This window comes from Budorcas taxicolor, chromosome 19, assembly GCF_023091745.1.
Source record: "Budorcas taxicolor isolate Tak-1 chromosome 19, Takin1.1, whole genome shotgun sequence".
NCBI classification, from domain to species: Eukaryota; Metazoa; Chordata; class Mammalia; order Artiodactyla; family Bovidae; genus Budorcas; species Budorcas taxicolor.
Genome location: NC_068928.1, coordinates 14,607,813 through 14,628,879, shown reverse-complemented (window position 1 = coordinate 14,628,879; position 21,067 = coordinate 14,607,813). Strand labels below are relative to the sequence as shown.

Genomic DNA, 21,067 nt, shown 5'->3' with positions numbered 1-21,067 from the left:
CACTTCGAAAATTTTCAAAGTAAAAGGTTTTTAAAAAATCTAGTTTTCAGTGTCTTCTTGAGACCATTACTGTAGTTTCTTTAGTAATTCATTTCTGTGATATTATCACTGCATTCGTCCTCTCATCAGATTACTTTTTAAATTAAGGCTTTTTCTTTGTGTTCTATCCAACATCTTGGCACCAATATCAATTCACCTTCCCTTTCTCTCTCCTCAGTTCTCTCTTTCCAGATGTAGTGAACTGTATGCAGACGGACAATCTGGAACTGAAGAAGCTGGTGTATCTCTACTTGATGAACTATGCCAAGAGTCAGCCAGACATGGCCATCATGGCTGTCAACAGCTTTGTGAAGGTAACTTTTTCTTAGGGACTCAAGAACAGTTTCTTCTATCTCAGAAAGCCTTTTAAGAAGTGTCTCTTGATATGGTTAGCGTCTGCATTGCACATAAGCAACCTCTGTTCCAAAAGAGGGCTTCTGGAGAAGTACTGGTGACAAGTAGGAATGTTCATGATTTAAGCATTCTGTATGCTGGCATTTGTCATCCAGTTTAGACCATATGGTGAGCCTTCTGTCAGCTGGACTTGGTATATCCTTGCCAGATGGGAGAAGAAAGCCAGGTGAAATGGCACTCTTAACCCTCCATGGCAGACAAAGGTTGGGCATTCATTTTAGTGTCAGTAACCTGGGGCCTTACCTATTTCTTTGTAGAAAGTATGCTTATGTTTCAGAAGTAGTGGGAACTATAGAAGCTGCCTTTTAATTTTGTTTTAATAAGTATTAGAGCAGTTGATTGACTTTTTTTGTTGTTGTTATGGAAATTTTCAAGCATACTCAAGTAGAGGAAATAGTATAGCAAGTTCCTAAACATCCACCTTGTAGTTTCAGTAGTTACCAGCCTATGACCAGTCTTGTTTAACTTATACTCTCCATACATGCTTTCCTGACCCCCACCTCCTCTCCTGCTGGATGATTTTAAAGCAAATTCCAAACATTCTAAGGATGAAAACTCATTTAATCAACTGACCATCAAAGACAGTCCTTAATACTATTGTATATACAGTTAAATTTCTCATATGATTAGATATGATGAACATAATAAGGTTGTTTCTATTAGAAATTGGGATTTTTTGTTTTGTTTGCTTCTTGTTTTCTTCCTCTGTCTGGAATTCAGTGTACATTAGAAGCAAAAATCAGATAGCATTTCTAAAATTAGCTGCTATTAAATTGTTTTGAAAAAATACACATTATGCTTTCTTCTCATGGAATTTTTTTTTTGTATGTTTAGCTAAAAAATGTACAGAATCAAAATAACATTCTGTCTGGTGATTCATAGATGTATGATATCATTGGAAAGAATTTAGGTTACATTTTTTGAAAGTTAGCTTGTACATAGGTTTACAAGGTTTAAAGAAATTTTTTAATACAGGGCAATTTAAGGGGTATTCCTTCACGGTAAGTGTTCTCTTAATATTTGTACTGTATTTGGAGGCACTTGCTAGGAAAGGAGAATGTACGTTAATCAGGATTTCAGCGGACCTCTCTGCTGCTTCATTTAAGGAACTTCTGGGCAGCCCAGACCAGCTTCTGGAATCTCCTTTGTTTTCTTGGCTGTAGGCCCCAGATATATCCAGCCCTCTTTTCTCCTTGCTTGATACTTGTGGAATGGGACACATCTTTCCAGTTTCTGATCTTTACCTGTGGCAGAATACAAGCCCAAAGCCCTTTTCTCTTTTTAGGGCAGGTCACTAACGGCCATGAGGATAGTAATACCAGCTGTCTGAGTTTCTGCCCAGCTCTGGAACGGATCCTACAGGGCGTGTTAAAACAGTTAAATGAATTCCTAGCCTAATCTCTTTGAATAGGCAACTAAATTTTGTACTTGGAAAATGTGGGTTCTGATGTAGAATATAACTGGAAATGTACATTAATTAAATATTCTTTTGTGGCTTATGGAAATCAGTCTGTTAGGTTTTAGACACCATGTACACCAATAGTTGTCAATGATTGTTGTCTGTAGGACTGTGAAGATCCCAATCCTCTGATTCGAGCCTTGGCAGTCAGAACCATGGGGTGCATCCGGGTGGACAAGATTACAGAGTATCTCTGTGAGCCCCTCCGCAAGTGCTTAAAGGATGAAGATCCCTATGTCCGGAAGACAGCAGCAGTCTGTGTGGCAAAACTCCATGACATCAATGCCCAGATGGTGGAAGATCAGGGATTTCTGGATTCTCTGCGGGATCTCATAGCAGATTCAAATCCAATGGTAATGTGTTTCCACTTTTGTATGAGACAGCAGTATTTAAGATGGGACTCTTTAAAATGCGTGTTTAAAATAAATCTTTGGGACATTGAGCCATAGATTAGCTATGTGAAGCATGATTTCCAGGGGACCCAAAGATTGTCTCTCTCGTACCCTACTGAGCTGAAAACCAAGTCCTAATATACAAATAGTATATGCATGCCATTTATTTATTTATATTTTCCATTATAGGAATTCTCAAACATCTTGATAATTAGAGTTACTATATGAGTAAATAAAGTGAACTCAGTTACCATCACCAGATTCAATAATTATTAATACATGCTAGTTTGTTTTACCTGTTTTCTTCTGCTACCCCCTGCTTATATATGGGTAACTTAAAGATGTCACACATGAATGGGTCTCTGTTTGAATTTAATGTGTCATTATAATTAACAATAACCTTTAATAATCTTAACACGTTTTTATGCAACAAATCGAGATGATTTGAGGAGATTTTCACAAGTATCTTTGAGAAAACTTTTAGAGAAAATTTAAGGCTACTTAGAATTGTGAGAAACTCTTTCAGGAATGCCTTATGTTTTACTGTATCTTGAAGATTTTCCTAGAACAGGTGTTAGCATTAGGGATTATTAAATTGGTGGACCCTGCTGCCCTCTAAATGGGAAATTTTTCTTATTTCCTTCATTCGACATCTTGTTAAGAAGGTGCCCAGGAGGCAGAATTTAAGAAGGCATTCAAAAAAAAAAAAAAGAAGGCATTCATTCTCAGATGCCCACTCTACCTGCACAAGCTTGAGAGTGGAATACCTCTCTCCCCACCTTATTCTCAGTTGAGTTCAGTCTCTCAGTCGTGTCTAACTCTTCGAGATCCCATGTACTGCAGCACACCAGGCCTCCCTGTCCATCACCAACTCCCGGAGTTTACTCAGACTCACGTCCATTGATTCGATGATGCCATCTAACCATCTCATCCTCTGTTCCCTTCTCCTGCCCTCAATCTTTCCCAGCATCAGGGTCTTCTCAGATAAGTCAGTTCTTTGCATCAGGCCAATACTTTGGCCAAAGTACTGGAGTTTCACCTTCAGCATCAGTCCTTCCAATGAATATTCTGGACTGATTTCCTTTACAGTGGACTGGTTGGATCTCCTTGGCCTTATTTTACAAATATTTAAATCATTTGTTTGAGCTCTTCATTCTTGTTATTTTAGTGAAGAACCGAAAAGCTTGAACTAAGAGATAAACACATATATACTCACATGCCTGCTTTTGTTCTTGAACCCATACTTTTCATCTCAACTGTATGTCCTGCTTTTTTTTTGCCAGAAGTATTGCTGTTTTTAGACTGCTGGTTCTCCTTTTTATCAGTTGGGTCAAATGCTGCTGATAAGAAATGAATGAGTGTAAGAATGTGAAGTAAATTCCAGTATCTAGTGGTGGAATGGAAGGTATAGTAAATGAAACATCTGAGAAGGTCCTAAGGCTAATGATGACCTTCCTAATACCATTAAGAAAAAAAGGCTTCTCGGATGGTCCAGCGGTTGGGAATCTGCCTAGCAATGCAGGGGTTCGATATCTGGTCTGAGAAAATCCCATTTGCCGCGGAGCAGCTAAGCCCTTGCGCCACAACTGAGCCCTCATGCCTAGAGCCTGTGCTCCACAATGAGAGAAGCCACCACGACTATGTGCACCGCAGCTGGAGAGGAGCCCCCACTTCACTCGCAGCCCTCATGCGCAGCGACAGAAGACCCGGGGCAGCCAATAAATGAGTAATTTTAAAAAGATGAAAGTGCATTCCATGTCAGGCATAGTGATAGGTGCTTTTACTTAAGGTTTTTTTTTTAAGTAGTTCTCCCATCTTCTGAACTAGAAGTTATTCTATGATAGAGGTCAAGCAGCGTATACTTCAGTTCAGTTCAGTTGCTCGGTTGTGTCCGACTCTTTGCGACCCCATGAACCGCAGCACACCAGGCCTCCCTGTCCATCACCAACTCCCGGAGTTCACCCAAACCCATGTCTATCGAGTTGGTGATCCCATCCAGCCATCTCTTCCTCTGTCGTCCCCTTCTCCTGCCCTCAGTCTTTCCCAGCATCAGGGTCTTTTCAGATGAGTCAGTTCTTCGCATCAGGTGGCCAAAGTATTGGAGTTTCAGCTTCAACATCAGGCCTTCCAATGAATACCCAGGGCTGATCTCCTTTAGGATGGACTGGTTGGATCTCCTTGTAGTCCAAGGGACTCTCACTTGGAGAAGCTAAAGAATAATCCCAGCGTCACTCAGCTAGTGGTACTGTGGCCAGAATTCTAACCTGGTTCTGAGCCCTAGTACCCATCAGTGGTTACTGCCTCCATGGGTGTGTATATACATGATATAATTTAAATAGATATATGCACATACATATTTAGGACTGTTTGGTTTTCTGAAAATAGTTGAAATTTTGAACAAATAAAGGCCTTAATTATCTGATGACTGTTTTAAAAGGAAATCCCCTGAACCCTTTTATTCCCATGATATGTATGAGTCCAATTTTCTGCTCTTGAGGGGGAATTTTGTTCCACTTTTTCAGAAGTTGCCCCACATGGTGGCAGCACTGCACCAGCAGCTATCAGAGCCACTTGCAGAAGGAGTTGATGCTCCCTGGTTCTACCCAAGTAGTTTTCTCATAGCTCGCTTTAGAAGGGCATCCTAAATGTGAAAGCACCAGAGCATCTGGAGAAATGACTTTGAAATCGGAGGGTAAAATGTCAATTAAAATCTGATTACTTTTTTGGTGGACAGAGCCTTGCTTGTAGATCTTAGTTCCCTGACCAGGAAGGTAGCTATGTGCATCACTGTACCATCACCATGTACTTAGTTCCCTAACCAGGGATTGCACACCGGCCCTTGGCAGTGAGAGCATGGAGTCCAAACCACTAGACCTCCAGGAATTTCCACTATAATATTAATTTAAGAGGTGCTAATCCCTTTGATACCTGTCCAGATTCATATGGTAAAACCTTTTCTGAGGAATTAGAGCTAAACTTACCTTTAGAGGCCAATTTTATTAGTCCATTTTGTTGAAAGTAAATATGTATTTAGAATGAGGAAGCACTTTGCTGCAAGAGGAGGGTAACTCCCATGATTTCTTCACACATATCAGAATTTTGAAAGTTCCAGTCTCTGTAAATTGATACTTGCAAGAAAGATGCACTTTTTGGTGATAGAGACTTTTCTCTAGCTTTTTGTCCACAGATTAGGATTTTCCCTTCTTACTACAATTTTTCTTTTCTCTCTCTGAGGCATTTTGAGATACTCCGATTTCTGTTAATGTTTGCACTGGAATCTGCTCCCCGAGAGATTTTTGTTTGTGAATTTAAGTTTTCTGAATCCTTTGGCTCCGTGCCTTAGCCCCTTTGATCTTGTCTTGGAAGCCTTCTCAGTTCTGTCATCATTCTGAGAACTGCCCCGGGAATGTCCCTCTTCCGTTGCTCTGTTCTCTCAGCCAAAGTACAAACTACTGGATTAGTTAAAACAACAATACCCCCAGAATCATGTTTTTCATTTGTTGAGGGTTTTTCTGTACAAGCAGCATGCTATCAGAACTTGGCCCCAGTATGGCCTTTAGCAAAGGCTCTAGTTAAACTGCCAGCTCCTTTTTTTTTTTTTTTTCCTCAGCTTCTTTTAATTTAAACTTATTCTGGAAAGCTCGCTTATGAAAAGTAGCACTTTCCTTCTTAGAAAAAGTATGTATTTTAACCATGTGCTAGCCAGCAGTTAGAAGCCATGTAAGATTATGACAGTGGTTCTCAACTGGTCACGGTATTCTCCCATGAGGGTATGCAGCCATGTCGGGAAACACTTTCGTTGTCTCTGCTGATGGGAAGATTGCTACTGACATCTGGTAAGTAGGGTTCAGGGATACATTAAACATCCTGCAGTGCACAGGGAGTCTTCTGCAGCCAAGAATTATCCATCCCCAAACGTCAGTGGTGCTAAGGTTGTAAAAATTTGGGTTATGGAAATAGCACACAGCATTTAGGGCCCAGAGTGTTTGCTGTTTGGCGTCCTGGCATGGCTGCTTACTAGAAGCGTGGCCTTGAGCCTGTTATTTAAAATGAACTTCAGTGTCCTCATCTGGAAAAATAAAAATAAAAGCAGGTAATAATGCCTGTTTTACTGGATTATTTTGAACATGAAGGAATAATTTATTTAAAAATTTAAATAATGCCTAACAGAGTAAATGCTTAATAAACAGTAGCTGCTATTCTGGGGAAATTTTTAAAAATTTATTTATTTTTAATTGGAGGATAATTGCTTTACAATGTTGTGTTGGTTTCTGCGAACATCAATATCAGTCAGCCATAGATATACACATGGCCCCTGCCTCTCGAACCTCCTTCTCGTCTCCCACCCCGTCCCACTCCTCTTATGTTGTCACAGAGCACCAAGCTGAGCACTTGTGCTACACAGCAACTTTCCGGTCGCTGTTTTGCACATGGTAATGTACATATTTCGGTGCTCTTCTCTCAGCCTGTCCCACCCTCTTTTTCCCCTGCTGTGTCCATGAGTCTGATCTCTGTGTCTGAGTCTCTATTCCCACTCTGCAAAGGGGTACACATCAGTACCATTTTTCTAGATTTCATATATGTGCGTTAATATATGATACTTGTTTTTTCTCTTTTTGATTTACTTCCCTCTGTATAAGGGTCTAGGTTGATCCACCTCACTAGAACTGACTCAGATTCATTCCTTCTTATGAATAGCAGCTATTCTTGAGGAATAGACCTAACATGACATGCTTTCCAATTACTGTAATTTTTATTTAGGCCTTTAGTTTGTGGTGGTTTGCTGTCAGTCTGAGATGGTAAATAATGAAAAACTCAAGTCTCTCTAGATCACTTTGTAAATTTGAGAAGGATTTTTGTCAATATATTTGTTGTCCTTGTGGGCTGTGTAAAATTGTTTATTAATAACCTCAATTTAGTACTTTAATTACATTATTTCTTTTATTCCTAGACATAGATTAATAAATAGAGTTGTAAACTTAGACTACTATACAGAAGTGAAATTTGAAATGCGTAATGCTCTTCATACCCAGTGTCCATGGAGGAGTTTCAGAGCTGGTCAAGTTTTAGGCATGTGGGAGAGTATCAGTATGTGTGGTAGGCAGTGGGTAAGAGTGATGTAGCAGGTTGCATGTTCAGTCTTTGTCTGGATGCCCCTGGTAAGTAATGTTGTATGTGGTTGAGTTAAGTGGAATCATTGGCAGCTGCCTAGTTAGAAGCGTGCCTGCCCACTGGTTGATCTTAGTACTTTTCTGTCTTTCTGTACAGAGGAAGGAAACGATGTTTGTTTTCCTTTATGATAAACTTTGTGAAGATCTTTTTATGTGTATTCTCACCTTAGAGATTTTAATCATAATCAGTTTTTATTTTAGAAATTATATCTAACTTAGGGTGTTTTCTTTTTAATCTCATTTTTTGGGGTAGATTTTTAGACTTAAAGTTTCAAAAACCATACAGAAACTTCTCATATGCTTGTCTTCACACAGGTTTACTCAATATTAAAATATAATTATGGTACCTTTGTCAAATTAAGAAATTAACTTTGGTACATTATTATAAACTGAAGTACAGACTTTATTTCACCTGTTTCAAAACAGATGTCCTTTTACTATTGCAGCATTCAATTCAGCATACCAAATTGCATTCAGTCACTTCCTCTTATAAAGAGTTGACTCACTCTTTTTGTTTTGGCTTAAACAGTGTAAGTTTATTTTCTCCCGGTTCTGAAGGCTAGAAGTCCAAGTCCAAGGTGTCAGTAGGCTTAGTTTCTTCTGAGGCCCCTCTTCCTGGCCTATAGATGGGCGTCTCCCTTCTCTTCATATGATCCTCCCTCCTTAGGTGTCTATTCAAATTTATTCTTCTTATAATGACGCCAGTTATATTGGATTAAGGTCCACTGTAATGACCTCATTTTAACTTAATTTCCTCTCTAAAGACCCGATCCCCAAACACAGTCACATGAGGTTTCTGGAGGTTAGGACTTCAAATCTTCAAATGTGAATTTTGGGGAGATGCAACTCAGCTCTTGGAGGAGGAGGATAGTAGAATTTACTTCACAGACTTGTGAGAATTAATTGAATTAGAACATGTAAAGTGCTTAGAACAGTGATGAAAAATGTTTTGTATTGCTAAAGATGACATTTGAAATGACATGAAAGTGAGACAGCCACTTCACAGATGTCCAAAGCTCTTGCCTTCTCTGGAAGTGGCTCCTTTGAGTCCTTAGAGTTCTCAGAGCCTAGTACCTTCAGAAGTGCTCCCCACTAACTTTGGATAAGAGTTGACTCACTGTTTACCAAGGTGTATCAAAACAGAAAAGTGCTTTGTGACTGTGAAATGATTTTTTTTTCTTTCCCAGTATTATAGCGTGGGGGTTAAAACTCAGGCTCTGGAATCATTCAGACTTGGGTTTGTCTGCCTTTCTTAGCTTGATGGTCTTCCTGAACATCTCAGTAGCCTCATCTACAAAATGGAGATTATAAACAGTGTTTCTATCATAGGATCATTGTGAAAGATAAAGGACAGAGGGCTTGCAAAGCATTTCACCGTCAATCTGATATAGAGTAAGCCCTTAATATAAGAAACTTTTCCTTACTGTGTAGCAATCGTGATGATTTTAGAAAGGTTAATGTTTCAGTGGAAATTTTATTTAAAAAAAGTGTTTTTTTGTATACATTATTTAAAGCCAGACATTATTTTTTAGGGGGTTCTGAGGGCAGCATATCTACAAATGGAAGCTTAAGTCTATCTACAGTATTAGTTAACACACCATCGCAGAATTACTCTTAAAAGAATTGTTCAGAGATATAACTAGAGCAGTTTTTGTTGGCAGCTTCTGGATCTGTTGTATATTGTAATTCAATTTGTACTAAAAGATCCCAGCTTGTTTGTTTCTTAGTGTCCCTTTTAAAATGATCTCAAGGCTCTAATTTGGCAGAGGATTACTTATTCTCAAAAAGAAGAGAAGATAAATGGTATGATAATAAACTTTTTGTTTTATTCAGTTGCAGCATTCTTTTGTGTGATTTTAGGGCCTGTGGACCAAGTAACTCTCTGCCTTTTAACTCTTAGGAGTGCCTCTTGTACGTATGTAGACATTTATTTGTAGTGTTTGGCTTTGTGCTTATTTACATTTCATCAGAACACATCTTAAGCCACTCAAGTAAGTAATGAGTTTCCTTGAGTCTAATTTTTTAACCTTTCTTGTTACTATGTATTCAGACTTTGTTGCTGTAATAGGATGTGTTGACTCTACTAGGTAGATGTATTCATTCACCTTTCTCATTCTGGAGAAGATGGGAAAACAGAACATAAGAATGTCATATAATCAGCGTATTATTAGTTGACAGTCTGGACAGTGTCTTTGGATTAAAGCATGAGCTCTAAAATTAGCTGGTACCATATAGTCATATCCTTGGATATGATAATGTCTGAAACCTGTTTAGAATAAATGCTCTGTGCTTTAACATGTTATTTCAGGCAGCTCCATAAAGAAGAGAGTGAGGTTTTGAATTGTTGATTTTCCGGAGGATAAAAATACACAAATCACCTGTATATTTCATTATAATAGATTTGCTTAGCTGTTCTACTGCTCTCAATTCAAATCTTCAAGGGGCAGCAGCCAAAAGGATTGTAAATTGAATATGAGAATTGAAGCATTTTTTTCACTGTGTGACCTTGAAGGTCATTGCTAGGAATGAAAGTCTTCTAAATAGTAATTTAGTTAACAGGAGGAAGTCACTGTACCGAGAAGTGCGGTCTTTCTTGGGTTCTGGAACAAGGAAAGTGAGTGAAATTAGAGAAATCATTCAAAGGGACAAGGAAATGTGTGAGAGATTCCTCCTGAAAAACCTGTATCTGTGATACTCCACTCCCAGTGAGTATCTAGATTTCCTTCTAACATTCTTTTTTTCTTTACAGGATCATTTTTATTTTATTCATATCCACCACTCCAGCTTGCTACTTTTTAAAACAAGAAAAAATAAGGTCAAATTTATGCCCTCAGAATTTCTGTGTATACGGTAGGGGTAGCTTATAAATCAGGTTTTATAGCCGGATGGTAAATCTTGCCGTTAAGTGCTGCTAGGATGTGATTATCTCTGAAATTTATAAGTAAGAGAGTACCTTTTTCTCCTTGTATAAATCTGCCAGGAAATAATGTTTTGATTATATCATCCTGCCCAACTTTGGTTTTTCTTTCACAGCTCTTGGGACTTCTGTAAATACAGTCAGCAGAGTGATGAGTACTCAGACACTAGAATCAGATATGGGGCATGCGTTCATATTCAAGCATTTTCTCTCTTTGGGCTGTGTTGATTAAGCAAGTCACTGAGTTTCTCTAACTCTGTTTATAAATTCATTTTTAAAACCTGTTTCCTTATCTGTAATAGGTAGATTTTGATAGCAACTACATTAGAGTTGCATGAGGGTAAATGGCATAGTAAGTGTTCAATAAATTGTAGCAATTGCTGTCTTTTATTTCTTTGTCCAGTGCTATTACGTATAGTATAAGGTAAGTCAAAACACAAGTTGCTTATGTTAAAAAGAATTCAGCAGACTTCAAGGGTTCACATGGAGCTGTCAAATTGAAGGGAAGTGTGCAGTTAGGGCAGAGAAAGATTTGTTTAGTATTGAGTGTGATTTTATTTATACACATACATGTGTGTGCATGCTTTTTCATGTATGTATATATTTGTGTTTAGTGTCTATTAAGGATACGTATTACATTAGGTCTCCAGGGATGGAGGTGAGATAGAAGGTGAAATGTTTAGTTGCAGTCTCCCAAAGAACAGAATTAACTGTAATTGGGAGGTAAGATGAACTAACAACAGGTTGGTTTGTTTGTTTTGATGTTATGGGATGTGTTCCTTTGTAGCATAGATGCAAGGACAAGTGAGTTGTCCTATATAATCCAGCTATACTGTCTTGAAGTTAATGTTTGCCTCCTTGAGATTCAGTGTGACTAGCTCATTTTAAGTTTTTCTTAGTGTAGGAGAAGCATGGCTTACTGACCAGGAGAACTCTAAGCAACCCTTTATGGATCCACCTCAGTATGTTTCTAAAAATCTAGCAGTCTGAATGTGAAGATTAGGAGATGAAAATGGAAAGGTATTAATAGACTAGAAGGGATTTAGAGGAACAGCGGTACAGTTTTGTTCAGTTCAGTCGCTCAGTTGTGTCCAACTCTTTGTGACCCCATGAACCACAGCACGCCAGGCCTCCCTATCCATCACCAACTTCTGGAGTTTACCCAAACTCATGTCCATTGAGTCAGTGATGCCATCCAACCATCTCATCCTGTCATCCCCTTCTCCTCCTGCCCTCAATCTTTTCCCAGCATCAGAGTTTTGTTATTGGGGTGCATCTCCTCTGGTCAGCCATTGGCTCCCATGACCATTTGGCAATGACCTCTTTTCCCAGTACAGACTTTTCTAAACATAATCCTGTAATCTGATCTCTGGATCTTTTAATCAGGTTAGGTTTCCCTGTTTCTTTTCTTATTTTAATGTGATAAGTGAAAGTTGCCTATTTTACCACCAGACCATACACTTCATTAGCTGCATTTATACTTGGTTTAATTTCCAATTATGTATGATGATAGCAGAGGAATTCTAAATTGTTCATCCTGTTCAGTATCCTTCTGTTCTCTTTCCTCTCCATTGCTTTTCGTAATTCCCCCAATTCTCCCCTTTCCTTTTACGTTTCCTGTTAACAGACCTTATATTTAAATTTTTTTAACAAGAAAAAGAAACTGGCAGAAAGTCAGTGACAGGACATTTGTTTTGGACCAACTGGTCAAGAGTGGGCATGTGTTGACAGCAAGAAAGGAAAACAGGTATTTGGTCTTTCAGTGTGACATTTTGATCCTTTATCCTGTCATCCTATATATGAGGCTTACTATACGGGGAAAATATGTCTTTTCCTTGCATGTAAAGCACTGAGATGATGGAGATTGTTATTTCACTCTTCATGCCTTTTAATTTTCATGAAAGCTTTGCTTAATGGTGTGGTTGGTAAACAAAAATTGTCAGAAAAGAACCTCATGCATGCTGTCATGTGATAGATAGATCAACTAGATAATCCTTCATGGTTTGTCTTAATAACAAGAAAATATTATACCCATAACCATACTTACCAAGTGAACCATTGGTTTTTTCATCTTGGAATTTTTTGACCTGATCACTAGATTATAGCTGAAGGTGATTTCTGTTTGTGGCATCGTTATCTTTTACATAATAATGGGTACTGTCAGAAGTATATTATTTGATTTAAAAAATCATATTCTCTAGAATTTAATCTTCTAGGTAAAATGCTGGGATAATCTGCAGACCACTCAAGTGATGTGGATGTTAAAATCAGTAGCTTGGGACTTCCCTGGTGGTCCAGTGGTTAAACGCCTCGCTTCCAATGCAAGGGACATGGGTTCAGTCCCAGGCCGGGAAACTTAAGATCCCATATGCCGCTACCACCTTAACTTTGCTTAAAGCTTTGTAGAAAGCACTTACATGTCATCTGATTTTAACCTCAAACTAAAGCTCCTCTCTGAGATGGATTAAATTATCTCTAGTTTTTAGTTGAGGAAATGGAACTTCACAGAGTTTATGTGATTTCCCAACATCATGTTACAGTGAACTAGGATTTCAAGGTCACACTTTCTTATTCTGACACTTAAGGGGAGTTGGACTATAAAGAAAGCTGAGTGCCAAAGAATTGATGCTTTTGAACTGTGGTGTCGGAGAAGACTCTTGAAAGTCTGTTGGTGCAAGGAGAACAAACCAGTCAATCCTAAAGGAAATCAGTCCAGAATATTCATTGGAAGGACTGATGTTGAAGCTGAAACTCCAATACTTTGGCCATCTGATGCAAAGAACTGACTCATTGGAAAAGACCCTGATTCTGGGAAAGGTTGAAGGCAGGAGGAGCAGGGGATGACAGAGGAAGAGATGGTTGGATGGCATCACCGACTCAATGGACATGAGTTTGAGTAAGCTCCGGGAGTTAATGATGGACAGGGAAGCCTGGAGTGCTGCAGTCCATGGGGTCACAAAGAGTTGGACACAACTGGAGGGTCTGAACTGAACTGATCACCTCCCTATCTGCCATATACCTATAAAATTATTTGGCCTAGATTCTTCTTTCTGTTGCCTAATGTATGTTTCAAAATTAAAATTCACTGCTTTTTTGTTGTGGCCACGAGGCATGCAGAATCTTAGTTCCCCAACAGGGATTAAACCCATGCCCCTTGCATTGGAAGTGTGGAATTCTAACCATTGGACTGCCAGGGAAGTCCCTAAACTTGACTCCTTCTATAGCTGTTCATTTGTCTTAGTTTTACTGATGGTTTGAGTACTATTGAAATTAATGTTTTAATAGTAAACCATGAGTGACTCTCTGCTAATATGTGAATTGTTTTAATTCTGGGTTGCCCGACCACGCGGAAGCTGTATGAGCCATCATTAGTGGTATAATACATGTTTTTTTTTTTTTTTATAATGTGAAAGCAGTTTATCTGTTTGTATATGACAAGGTAAAATGTTCAGGAACAGTTATGAATTAAGATCTATGAAGTGATTCAGAGAAATTATTGTACTGTTCTTGATAAATCAAGGTCGTATCTGCTTCTTTTCCCAGGTGGTGGCTAATGCTGTAGCAGCACTATCTGAAATCAGTGAATCTCACCCCAACAGCAACTTACTCGATCTGAATCCACAGAACATTAATAAGCTACTGACAGCCCTGAATGAGTGCACCGAATGGGGCCAGATTTTCATCCTGGACTGCTTATCTAATTACAATCCTAAAGATGACCGGGAGGCTCAGAGGTCAGTCTGTTTTCCTGGGTAGCATCTAGGAGTCTTGCCTGGTTCAGTAAGTTCTAGTGTGTCTGTATTAGAATAAGGATCTGTTATGTTAGGAATAAGGAAAACAGTGACTTATGGGATAGATATTGCTATCCCTGTGGTATTGTCTCTTTGTAATTAGGAACATTTTAGGTAGCAGAGTAAGCCATGCAAAAATAGTTCTTGCTAAGAGGAGATGCCATTTCTTTTCTGAGCAGTACACTTAAAACAGTCTGCAAAAATCTCCTTTATCACCTTCTCACATCTCCCATACAGCACTTGGCAGAGGTTTGTGTGTGTCTTTCATTATAGTGACCATTCTCATTCTTTAAGATACTTAGTATGTGGCTTGATACTAGTTAGTGAGTTGCCTTATACCTGTAATTTAGTACTAAAGAAAGTGGATTGGAGCCTGTAGTATGTATGATGTCTTCCATTAGGTATGGAAATTACACATTTGGAGAAGATTTGACAGGCACACCTGAATTGTTCTGCTTAGCTCTCTACCACTTCAGTATTGCAAGTTTTTTTTGGCTAGCAGATGCTGACTACTAAATTTCGTGTACACATACATACATTTTGGTGTACAGAATTGGAGTTACATCAATTTTTATTGAGCATTTTGTGCATATAGGCACTGTGATTCTGGCAAAGTAATTCTGAAGAATTGTTGGCTCATTTTAACTATGGTAGGTAGTAAGTACCCTTCCTTGCCTGGCTGAAGCTCGAGCTGTTAACAATATAAATGTTCTTCACTTGTCTGGGAAATTGTTCCCTCTGGATTTAACCGAAACTCACCCTGATAGTTTCTTTCCATCACTGAAAGTACAAATGTCTCCTGGAAAGAATTTTACATACAACTTTATTTCTCTTGGTCATTGACATCTCACACTTCCTCACTTAGCAAATGTTTTTTTTTGAGCCCATGCTGTGTGCCAGGCATTGTTCTAGGCTCTGAGAATACAGCACTGGACAGACTAAAATCATAGCTCTTATGGAAAATCTATTCTGAGGCATAGAGCAGAAATATATGTGTATATAATCCAACATATAATAGGTCAGATAATGATGAATGCTAACAAGGAAAGTAAAGTTAGGGAAGAGATCTAAGAAATATTGGGTGGTTCGGGAAGGCCTCCTTGAGAAGGTGGTATTTGTATAAAGACCTAAAGAAGGGCAGGAAGTCTGCTGAGTAGATATAGGAAGAAGGGAGAAAAACACAGCTTCACTTAATCTTGTATCCTTAACTGAGTCAGCTAGCCAACCATGTTGCCCAAGAGCTATCAAAATTAGGTTAATTTCGGGAGAACCCTCAACAGATAAATATCCTATATTTTATAAAACATTTAAGTATAGGTGACTGGGAGGAGGAGGAGAAGGGGATGAAGTTGGGTAAATATTGCAGTGGTATTGTTGTTAAAAAATCAAAAACCCTCTCCAAGATTTGGTTGTTGTTAACAACCAAAAACCCTCTTCAAGATTCCCTTATATCCTGAAGACAACAGCTTGGGTAGTTTCCCCTGTCAGTCCATCTCCTCCTCCATCTTATAATGAAACTTCAGCCACAATTGGTTGATATCTTTCATTGTGAAATAACTCTCAGAATGCTTAATTTGACTTCCTGTAGGTTGAGGAGAAATGGGCTATGAGTCAGGGAGCCCTTACATAATATGGGGAGACAGAAAGAACTATAAAACAGGAAGGTAAATGGTGTGAGCTTCAAGTGTTTGGGGTATTGGCTATTTTCCTTCCAGTTTGAACGTCCCTATTGCTGGTTTCCTAAAGTCTTCTCGTATCCCTGCTCTGCCTGTAGTTTGCTGGGAATGAGGCGTCTGCAGTGTTGAATCCCAAATTTACCTACGCATGGAGTTTTGACTTTTCTAACTGATTCTCTAATTTCTTGATACTTGGGCCATGGGGCCTCTGACAGCACTACCTTATATATTGGATTGAGCGCAGAAATCGTAATTTAAGATACTAATTTTCATTTTCTGCCCTCAGCATCTGTGAGCGGGTAACTCCCCGGTTATCTCATGCCAACTCAGCAGTGGTGCTCTCAGCAGTAAAAGTCCTAATGAAATTTTTAGAGTTGCTACCCAAGGACTCTGACTACTACAATATGCTGCTGAAGAAGTTGGCCCCTCCGCTTGTCACTTTGCTGTCTGGGGAGCCAGAGGTGCAATACGTCGCCCTGAGGAACATCAACCTAATTGTTCAGAAAAGGTTGGGAAAAAAATGAATTGGTGGTTAAAGTGTTTGTATTTTTGAATTAAGCTTAATGATATCAGTATTTAAAAGGACTGTGTTAAGCTTTGTTTAATGTGTAGAAAAAAAAAAAATTGTATGGTAGAGCAACTTGCCCAGGGTCAGGAGGCTGACAATTGATTTTAGAGTGTTCCTACAGTGAATGAATACAGTGAATGCCTAGTATTGCTGTATAATTTAGTTTCTTTTCTGAAGGACCTGCTCGTGTCTGTTTAATATGGTTCAGGCCATAGTTTAGATCAGGTGGTTGTTCTTCCACTGATTCTTCTTGGCAGTATATACTTTGCCCCTTAAAAAACATAAAAATAGTCTGCTTAACGGATCTGGTAAGAGGGGTGTAGAGGAAGATTCTGAGTTTTTTTTCCCCTGAGTGGGGTGTGTGGATGGAGAGGATAGAAGCACAGGTTGGGTATTAATGCAAACTCAGAAAGATACATCAGTATATACATCATGTTCCTTACCTGTATTTCTATACATCACAGGCCTGAAATCTTGAAGCAGGAAATAAAAGTTTTCTTTGTGAAATACAATGATCCCATCTATGTGAAACTAGAGAAATTGGACATCATGATTCGTTTGGCATCCCAAGCCAACATTGCTCAGGTCAGACTTAAAGTAGATTCAAGTTAAGATCTAGTATCTTAAAACCTGTTCTTCAGAAAAACCGAGACCTGAAAATTGTTGTTGGAGAATCCTTAATGGTTGTTCACTTCATGGATTTTTAACAGGTTCTGGCTGAACTGAAAGAGTATGCCACAGAGGTGGATGTTGACTTTGTGCGCAAAGCTGTGCGAGCCATTGGGCGGTGTGCCATCAAGGTGGAGGTGAGTGTTCCTTGGTAGTATAGGATTCTGGGGATTCTCTTTACTCTTTGCTTAAAATACATTTTTAACTTTATCAGACTAATAAAGCACATTGTTAAAATATTAAGGAATTGTTAATGAAAAACAGCTATTCCTCATCTCTTTCTTTCCTAAGGGAATCGTTTTTAACTCTGTTCATAGTTACAGTTATTTAATTACTTCCATATCTCTATTATTCTTACACTTTTATTTATTGATTTGCCATTTGTAGACATTGTCTATTAACTTTTTCTGCTGTGAGATAAATTAGTTCTTATGCTCCATCACTCCTGTTTCTCCCCGCTGTTCTCCCGTGTACTTAAATCATGAGGTTTTTGTTCCTATATTATCTTTATAAGTTGAGATACCTTGATTTCTAGTTCTATCAACTAGAGTCTTACAAAACTTACTATGCATATTATGCCTATAAATAAGTAGAAACTACACAATACAAGTGATTGTATTTTCTTCTTATAGAGACTTGGTTTTTTTCCAGAAGTTTATAATGGCCTTTTTTTTTTTTTTTAATTTCATTATGTCTTCATTGCATTCCTATCTTTTTCCAGTTTTTCAAGCATAATACCAAATTTATAAAACTTTTCCTTTGTTCTAGGCCCTTCTGTCTTCCAGTCCTCTGTCTTTCAAGTGCTTGTTCCAGTCTGACTGGCTGCTCTCTTATTTTCTGCACAACTTTTTCCATACAGCCTCCCTTCATTGCTCTTTCTTGTTGTCAGTACTTTTTCATAGCATTCTTTTTTTGTGGTTGCAATAGTTCCTTAAATCTGTAGGAATGGGGATTATAGTTTTGGTTTTGTTTCTACAGTTTGAATTTAATTATCTCAAATATTTTACAGTGATGGTTGCATGTCCATATATGGTTTTTTAATTAAGATTTATAAGGTGGTGCTAGTAGTAAAGAACAGCTTACCAGTGCAGGAGATGTAAGAGACGCAGGTTCGATCCCTGAGTTGGGAAAATCCCCTGGAGGAGGGCATGGCAGCCAACTCCAGTATTCTTGCCTTGAGAATCCCATGGACAGAGCAGCCTGGTGGGCTACAGTCCAGAGTTGCACAGAGTCAGACATGACTGAAGTGACTTAGCACACACATACCATGTATATAGTAAACGGCTGCCCACTGACATTAAGAATGAGATAACAGGAAAGTTATCAGGATTTCTGTGCATGTAGGTAGGGCTGTTGACTAGCAAGTTTCTGCTTTGGGACAGGGAGTTAATTGTTACTTGTTAAGTCCTCTGGAAGGGTGTCTCTGTAGTCTTAGAGGGCAGATTTTTTCTAGCTTGATTGAAATCTTCCAGTAGATATTAAGGATTGCAACTTATATTACTCTGCTTCATCACCCTTCCATTTATTTTTCTTCACTCAAAAATTTGTTGAAATTAATGATGGCTTCTGTTCACGGTGATATTGTAGATTCAGAGTTCCATATTTGTTCTTATTACTGGACTGTGTGTAATGCTTTGAGTCAGATTGGACCATATGATTTCACAAGGATAGTTCTAAAATATTTTGTACAGTACAACCAGTGCTTCCTAGGATCAGAAGGAAACAGATGCTGTGTCAGTGAAAAGTGTCTCTGAAAGCCAAGTTCCTAATTGGCCTTGCTTATTTTTATTTTTGTCAGTGCTATTTCATATAGTTACCACAGATAAGTCATATAGTAGACTAGTTGTTATAACAAGAAGTTAATTCATCCTGGTTTCTGCTCCTGGTTCTGCCAGTTCAGAGGCTTCAGATATTTAATATACATGCTTCTGTTGTTCCATCTGAGAAATGGAAAAGTCTGTTTATTGGATCTTAGTGTGTTCCATCTTTTTTTTTTTACCACCACACTCCACATACTTAACTTTTGTCTTTTTCTTTTCTTACTGAGCAGTAGCTGCCTACTTATGGTAGTAATATAGACAATTTTCAGAACTTTTCTGATGGTAGAAGAGTCATTTTGTGCTTTTCACTTCCTGAATGTCATTGCCTTATTAACCTCTCCGACAATGCTCTCTAAAAAGTCTCATTCCAGTGTTAAAAGAGATTTTTTTTTTTTAATCCCTGGAATTACTGGAACGTGTTCGTAAAGCCTCTAGGTTCTTAGAGGCTGTTAGTACTGTTTACTGTAACTAATGGGAGAGTTATCCATCATTTTCTGAAAGAGATGAGCTGCTGGTGACTCTTAGTTCTCCCTTTGACTCAGGATGCCCTGGTGGGAATATGAGAGTGTGTGAGGAATGAACTTCCTCTGGAAGCTTTAGATCAACCTTCAAGAATCCTGCCTTTTTGCTAGTGTTCCCTTATCTCAAGTTACTTGGATTTGCTTGAGAACTTTTCCTAAAACTGTTTTAACATGAAAGTTATTAGTTGGAGAGTTGCCTAGTCCAGACAAAGTTACTGGGGCAGGAGAGGTCATGACTGCTTGTTTTTAACTGGCTTATCTGTGGGACAAGGGCAAGAACCAGCGACACAATTGTAATAGACTTTCTCTGTAACTTACAAACTGAGCTGCTGCTTCCTCTCAGGGCACCTGACCGTTTTTTAATGTGTAGCTGGTTTCAAGGATATGACAGATGAGAAAAAAAGAATTTTGGTTTGGTGTTTAGCTAAGAGAACAGGGCCTATTGTAAACTTTGGGTATTGTTAAGAGTTGGAGTGGTTTTTTTTTTTTCAATCATGACTGTAGGTACAGATATCTCTCTGTTGCTTTAAGTAGCCTGAGGTGAAAAAACTATAATTTTGTCATATTAAGTTGTTTAGGTTAAAGGTTAAGCATAAGTTGTTGAGTCAATAAAGAGCACTGAAAAAGAAATCTCCTAGTACTGTTTTTTTTAAATGCTTTTTGTCTATACTTTTTTAATTGCCTTTTTAATAGATTGTACTCCATACCCCACCCTTCTCAGTTTTATTGAAGTATGATTGACAAATCATAGCTGTATATATTTACAGTATACACTTGTTTCTTTAAGGAGGAAATAAACACTGGCCCTCCTTTTCTTACAAATAAAATAATTTTGTTTGAGAGAGATTTATTTATTTGATTTTGTTTGTGAGAGATTAAGTCACTAAGTCATAAAGACACCACCCTTATGGCAGAAAGCGAAGCACTAAAGAGCCTCTTGAAAGTGAAAGAGGAGAGTGAAAAAGTTGGCTTAAAACTCAACATTCAGGAAACTAAGATCATTGGGTCTGGTCCCATTACTTCATGGCAGATAGATGGGGACGCAATGGAAACAGTGGCAGACTTTATTTTTTGGGCACCAAAATCACTGCAGGTGATAACTGCAGCTGTGAAATTAAAAGACACTTGCTCCTGGAAGAAAAGCAATGACCAACCTAGACAGCATATTGAAAAGCAGAGAGATTACTTTGCCAACAAAGGTCCATCTAGTCAAAAGTATGGTTTTTCCAATGGTCATGTATGGATATGAGCGTTGGACTATAAAGAAAACTGAGTGCCGAAGAATTGATGCTTTTGAACTGTGGTATTGGAGAAGACTCTTGAGAGTCCCTTGGACTGCAAGGAGATCCAACCAGTCCATCCTAAAGGAAATCAGTCCTGAATATTCATTGGAAGGATTGATGCTGAAGTTGAAGCTCCAATACTTTGGCCACCTGATGTGAAGAACTGACTCCTTGGAAAAGACCCTGATGTTGGGAAAGATTGAAGGCAAGAGGAGAAGGGGATGACAGAGGATGAGATGGTTGGATGACATCACCTACTCGATGGACATGAGTTTGAGCAAGCTCCGGGAATTGGTGATGGGTCAGGGAAGCCTGGCGTGCTGCGGTCCTTGCGGTCGCAAAGAGTC

The 21,067-nt window shown here is 38.6% G+C and overlaps 1 protein-coding gene across 1 annotated transcript in view; it reads left to right on the top strand.

Moving 5' to 3' along the window:
• Positions 1-21,067, top strand: part of AP2B1 (adaptor related protein complex 2 subunit beta 1) — a 110,191-nt gene that overhangs the window by 15,062 nt on the left and 74,062 nt on the right. Inside the window, exons 4-9 of the mRNA XM_052657030.1 lie at positions 218-353; positions 2,020-2,265; positions 13,936-14,126; positions 16,146-16,367; positions 16,892-17,012; positions 17,138-17,233. Of these exons, the coding sequence (XP_052512990.1) occupies positions 218-353; positions 2,020-2,265; positions 13,936-14,126; positions 16,146-16,367; positions 16,892-17,012; positions 17,138-17,233 (1,012 nt within the window). The remainder of the gene's footprint in view (positions 1-217; positions 354-2,019; positions 2,266-13,935; positions 14,127-16,145; positions 16,368-16,891; positions 17,013-17,137; positions 17,234-21,067) is intronic.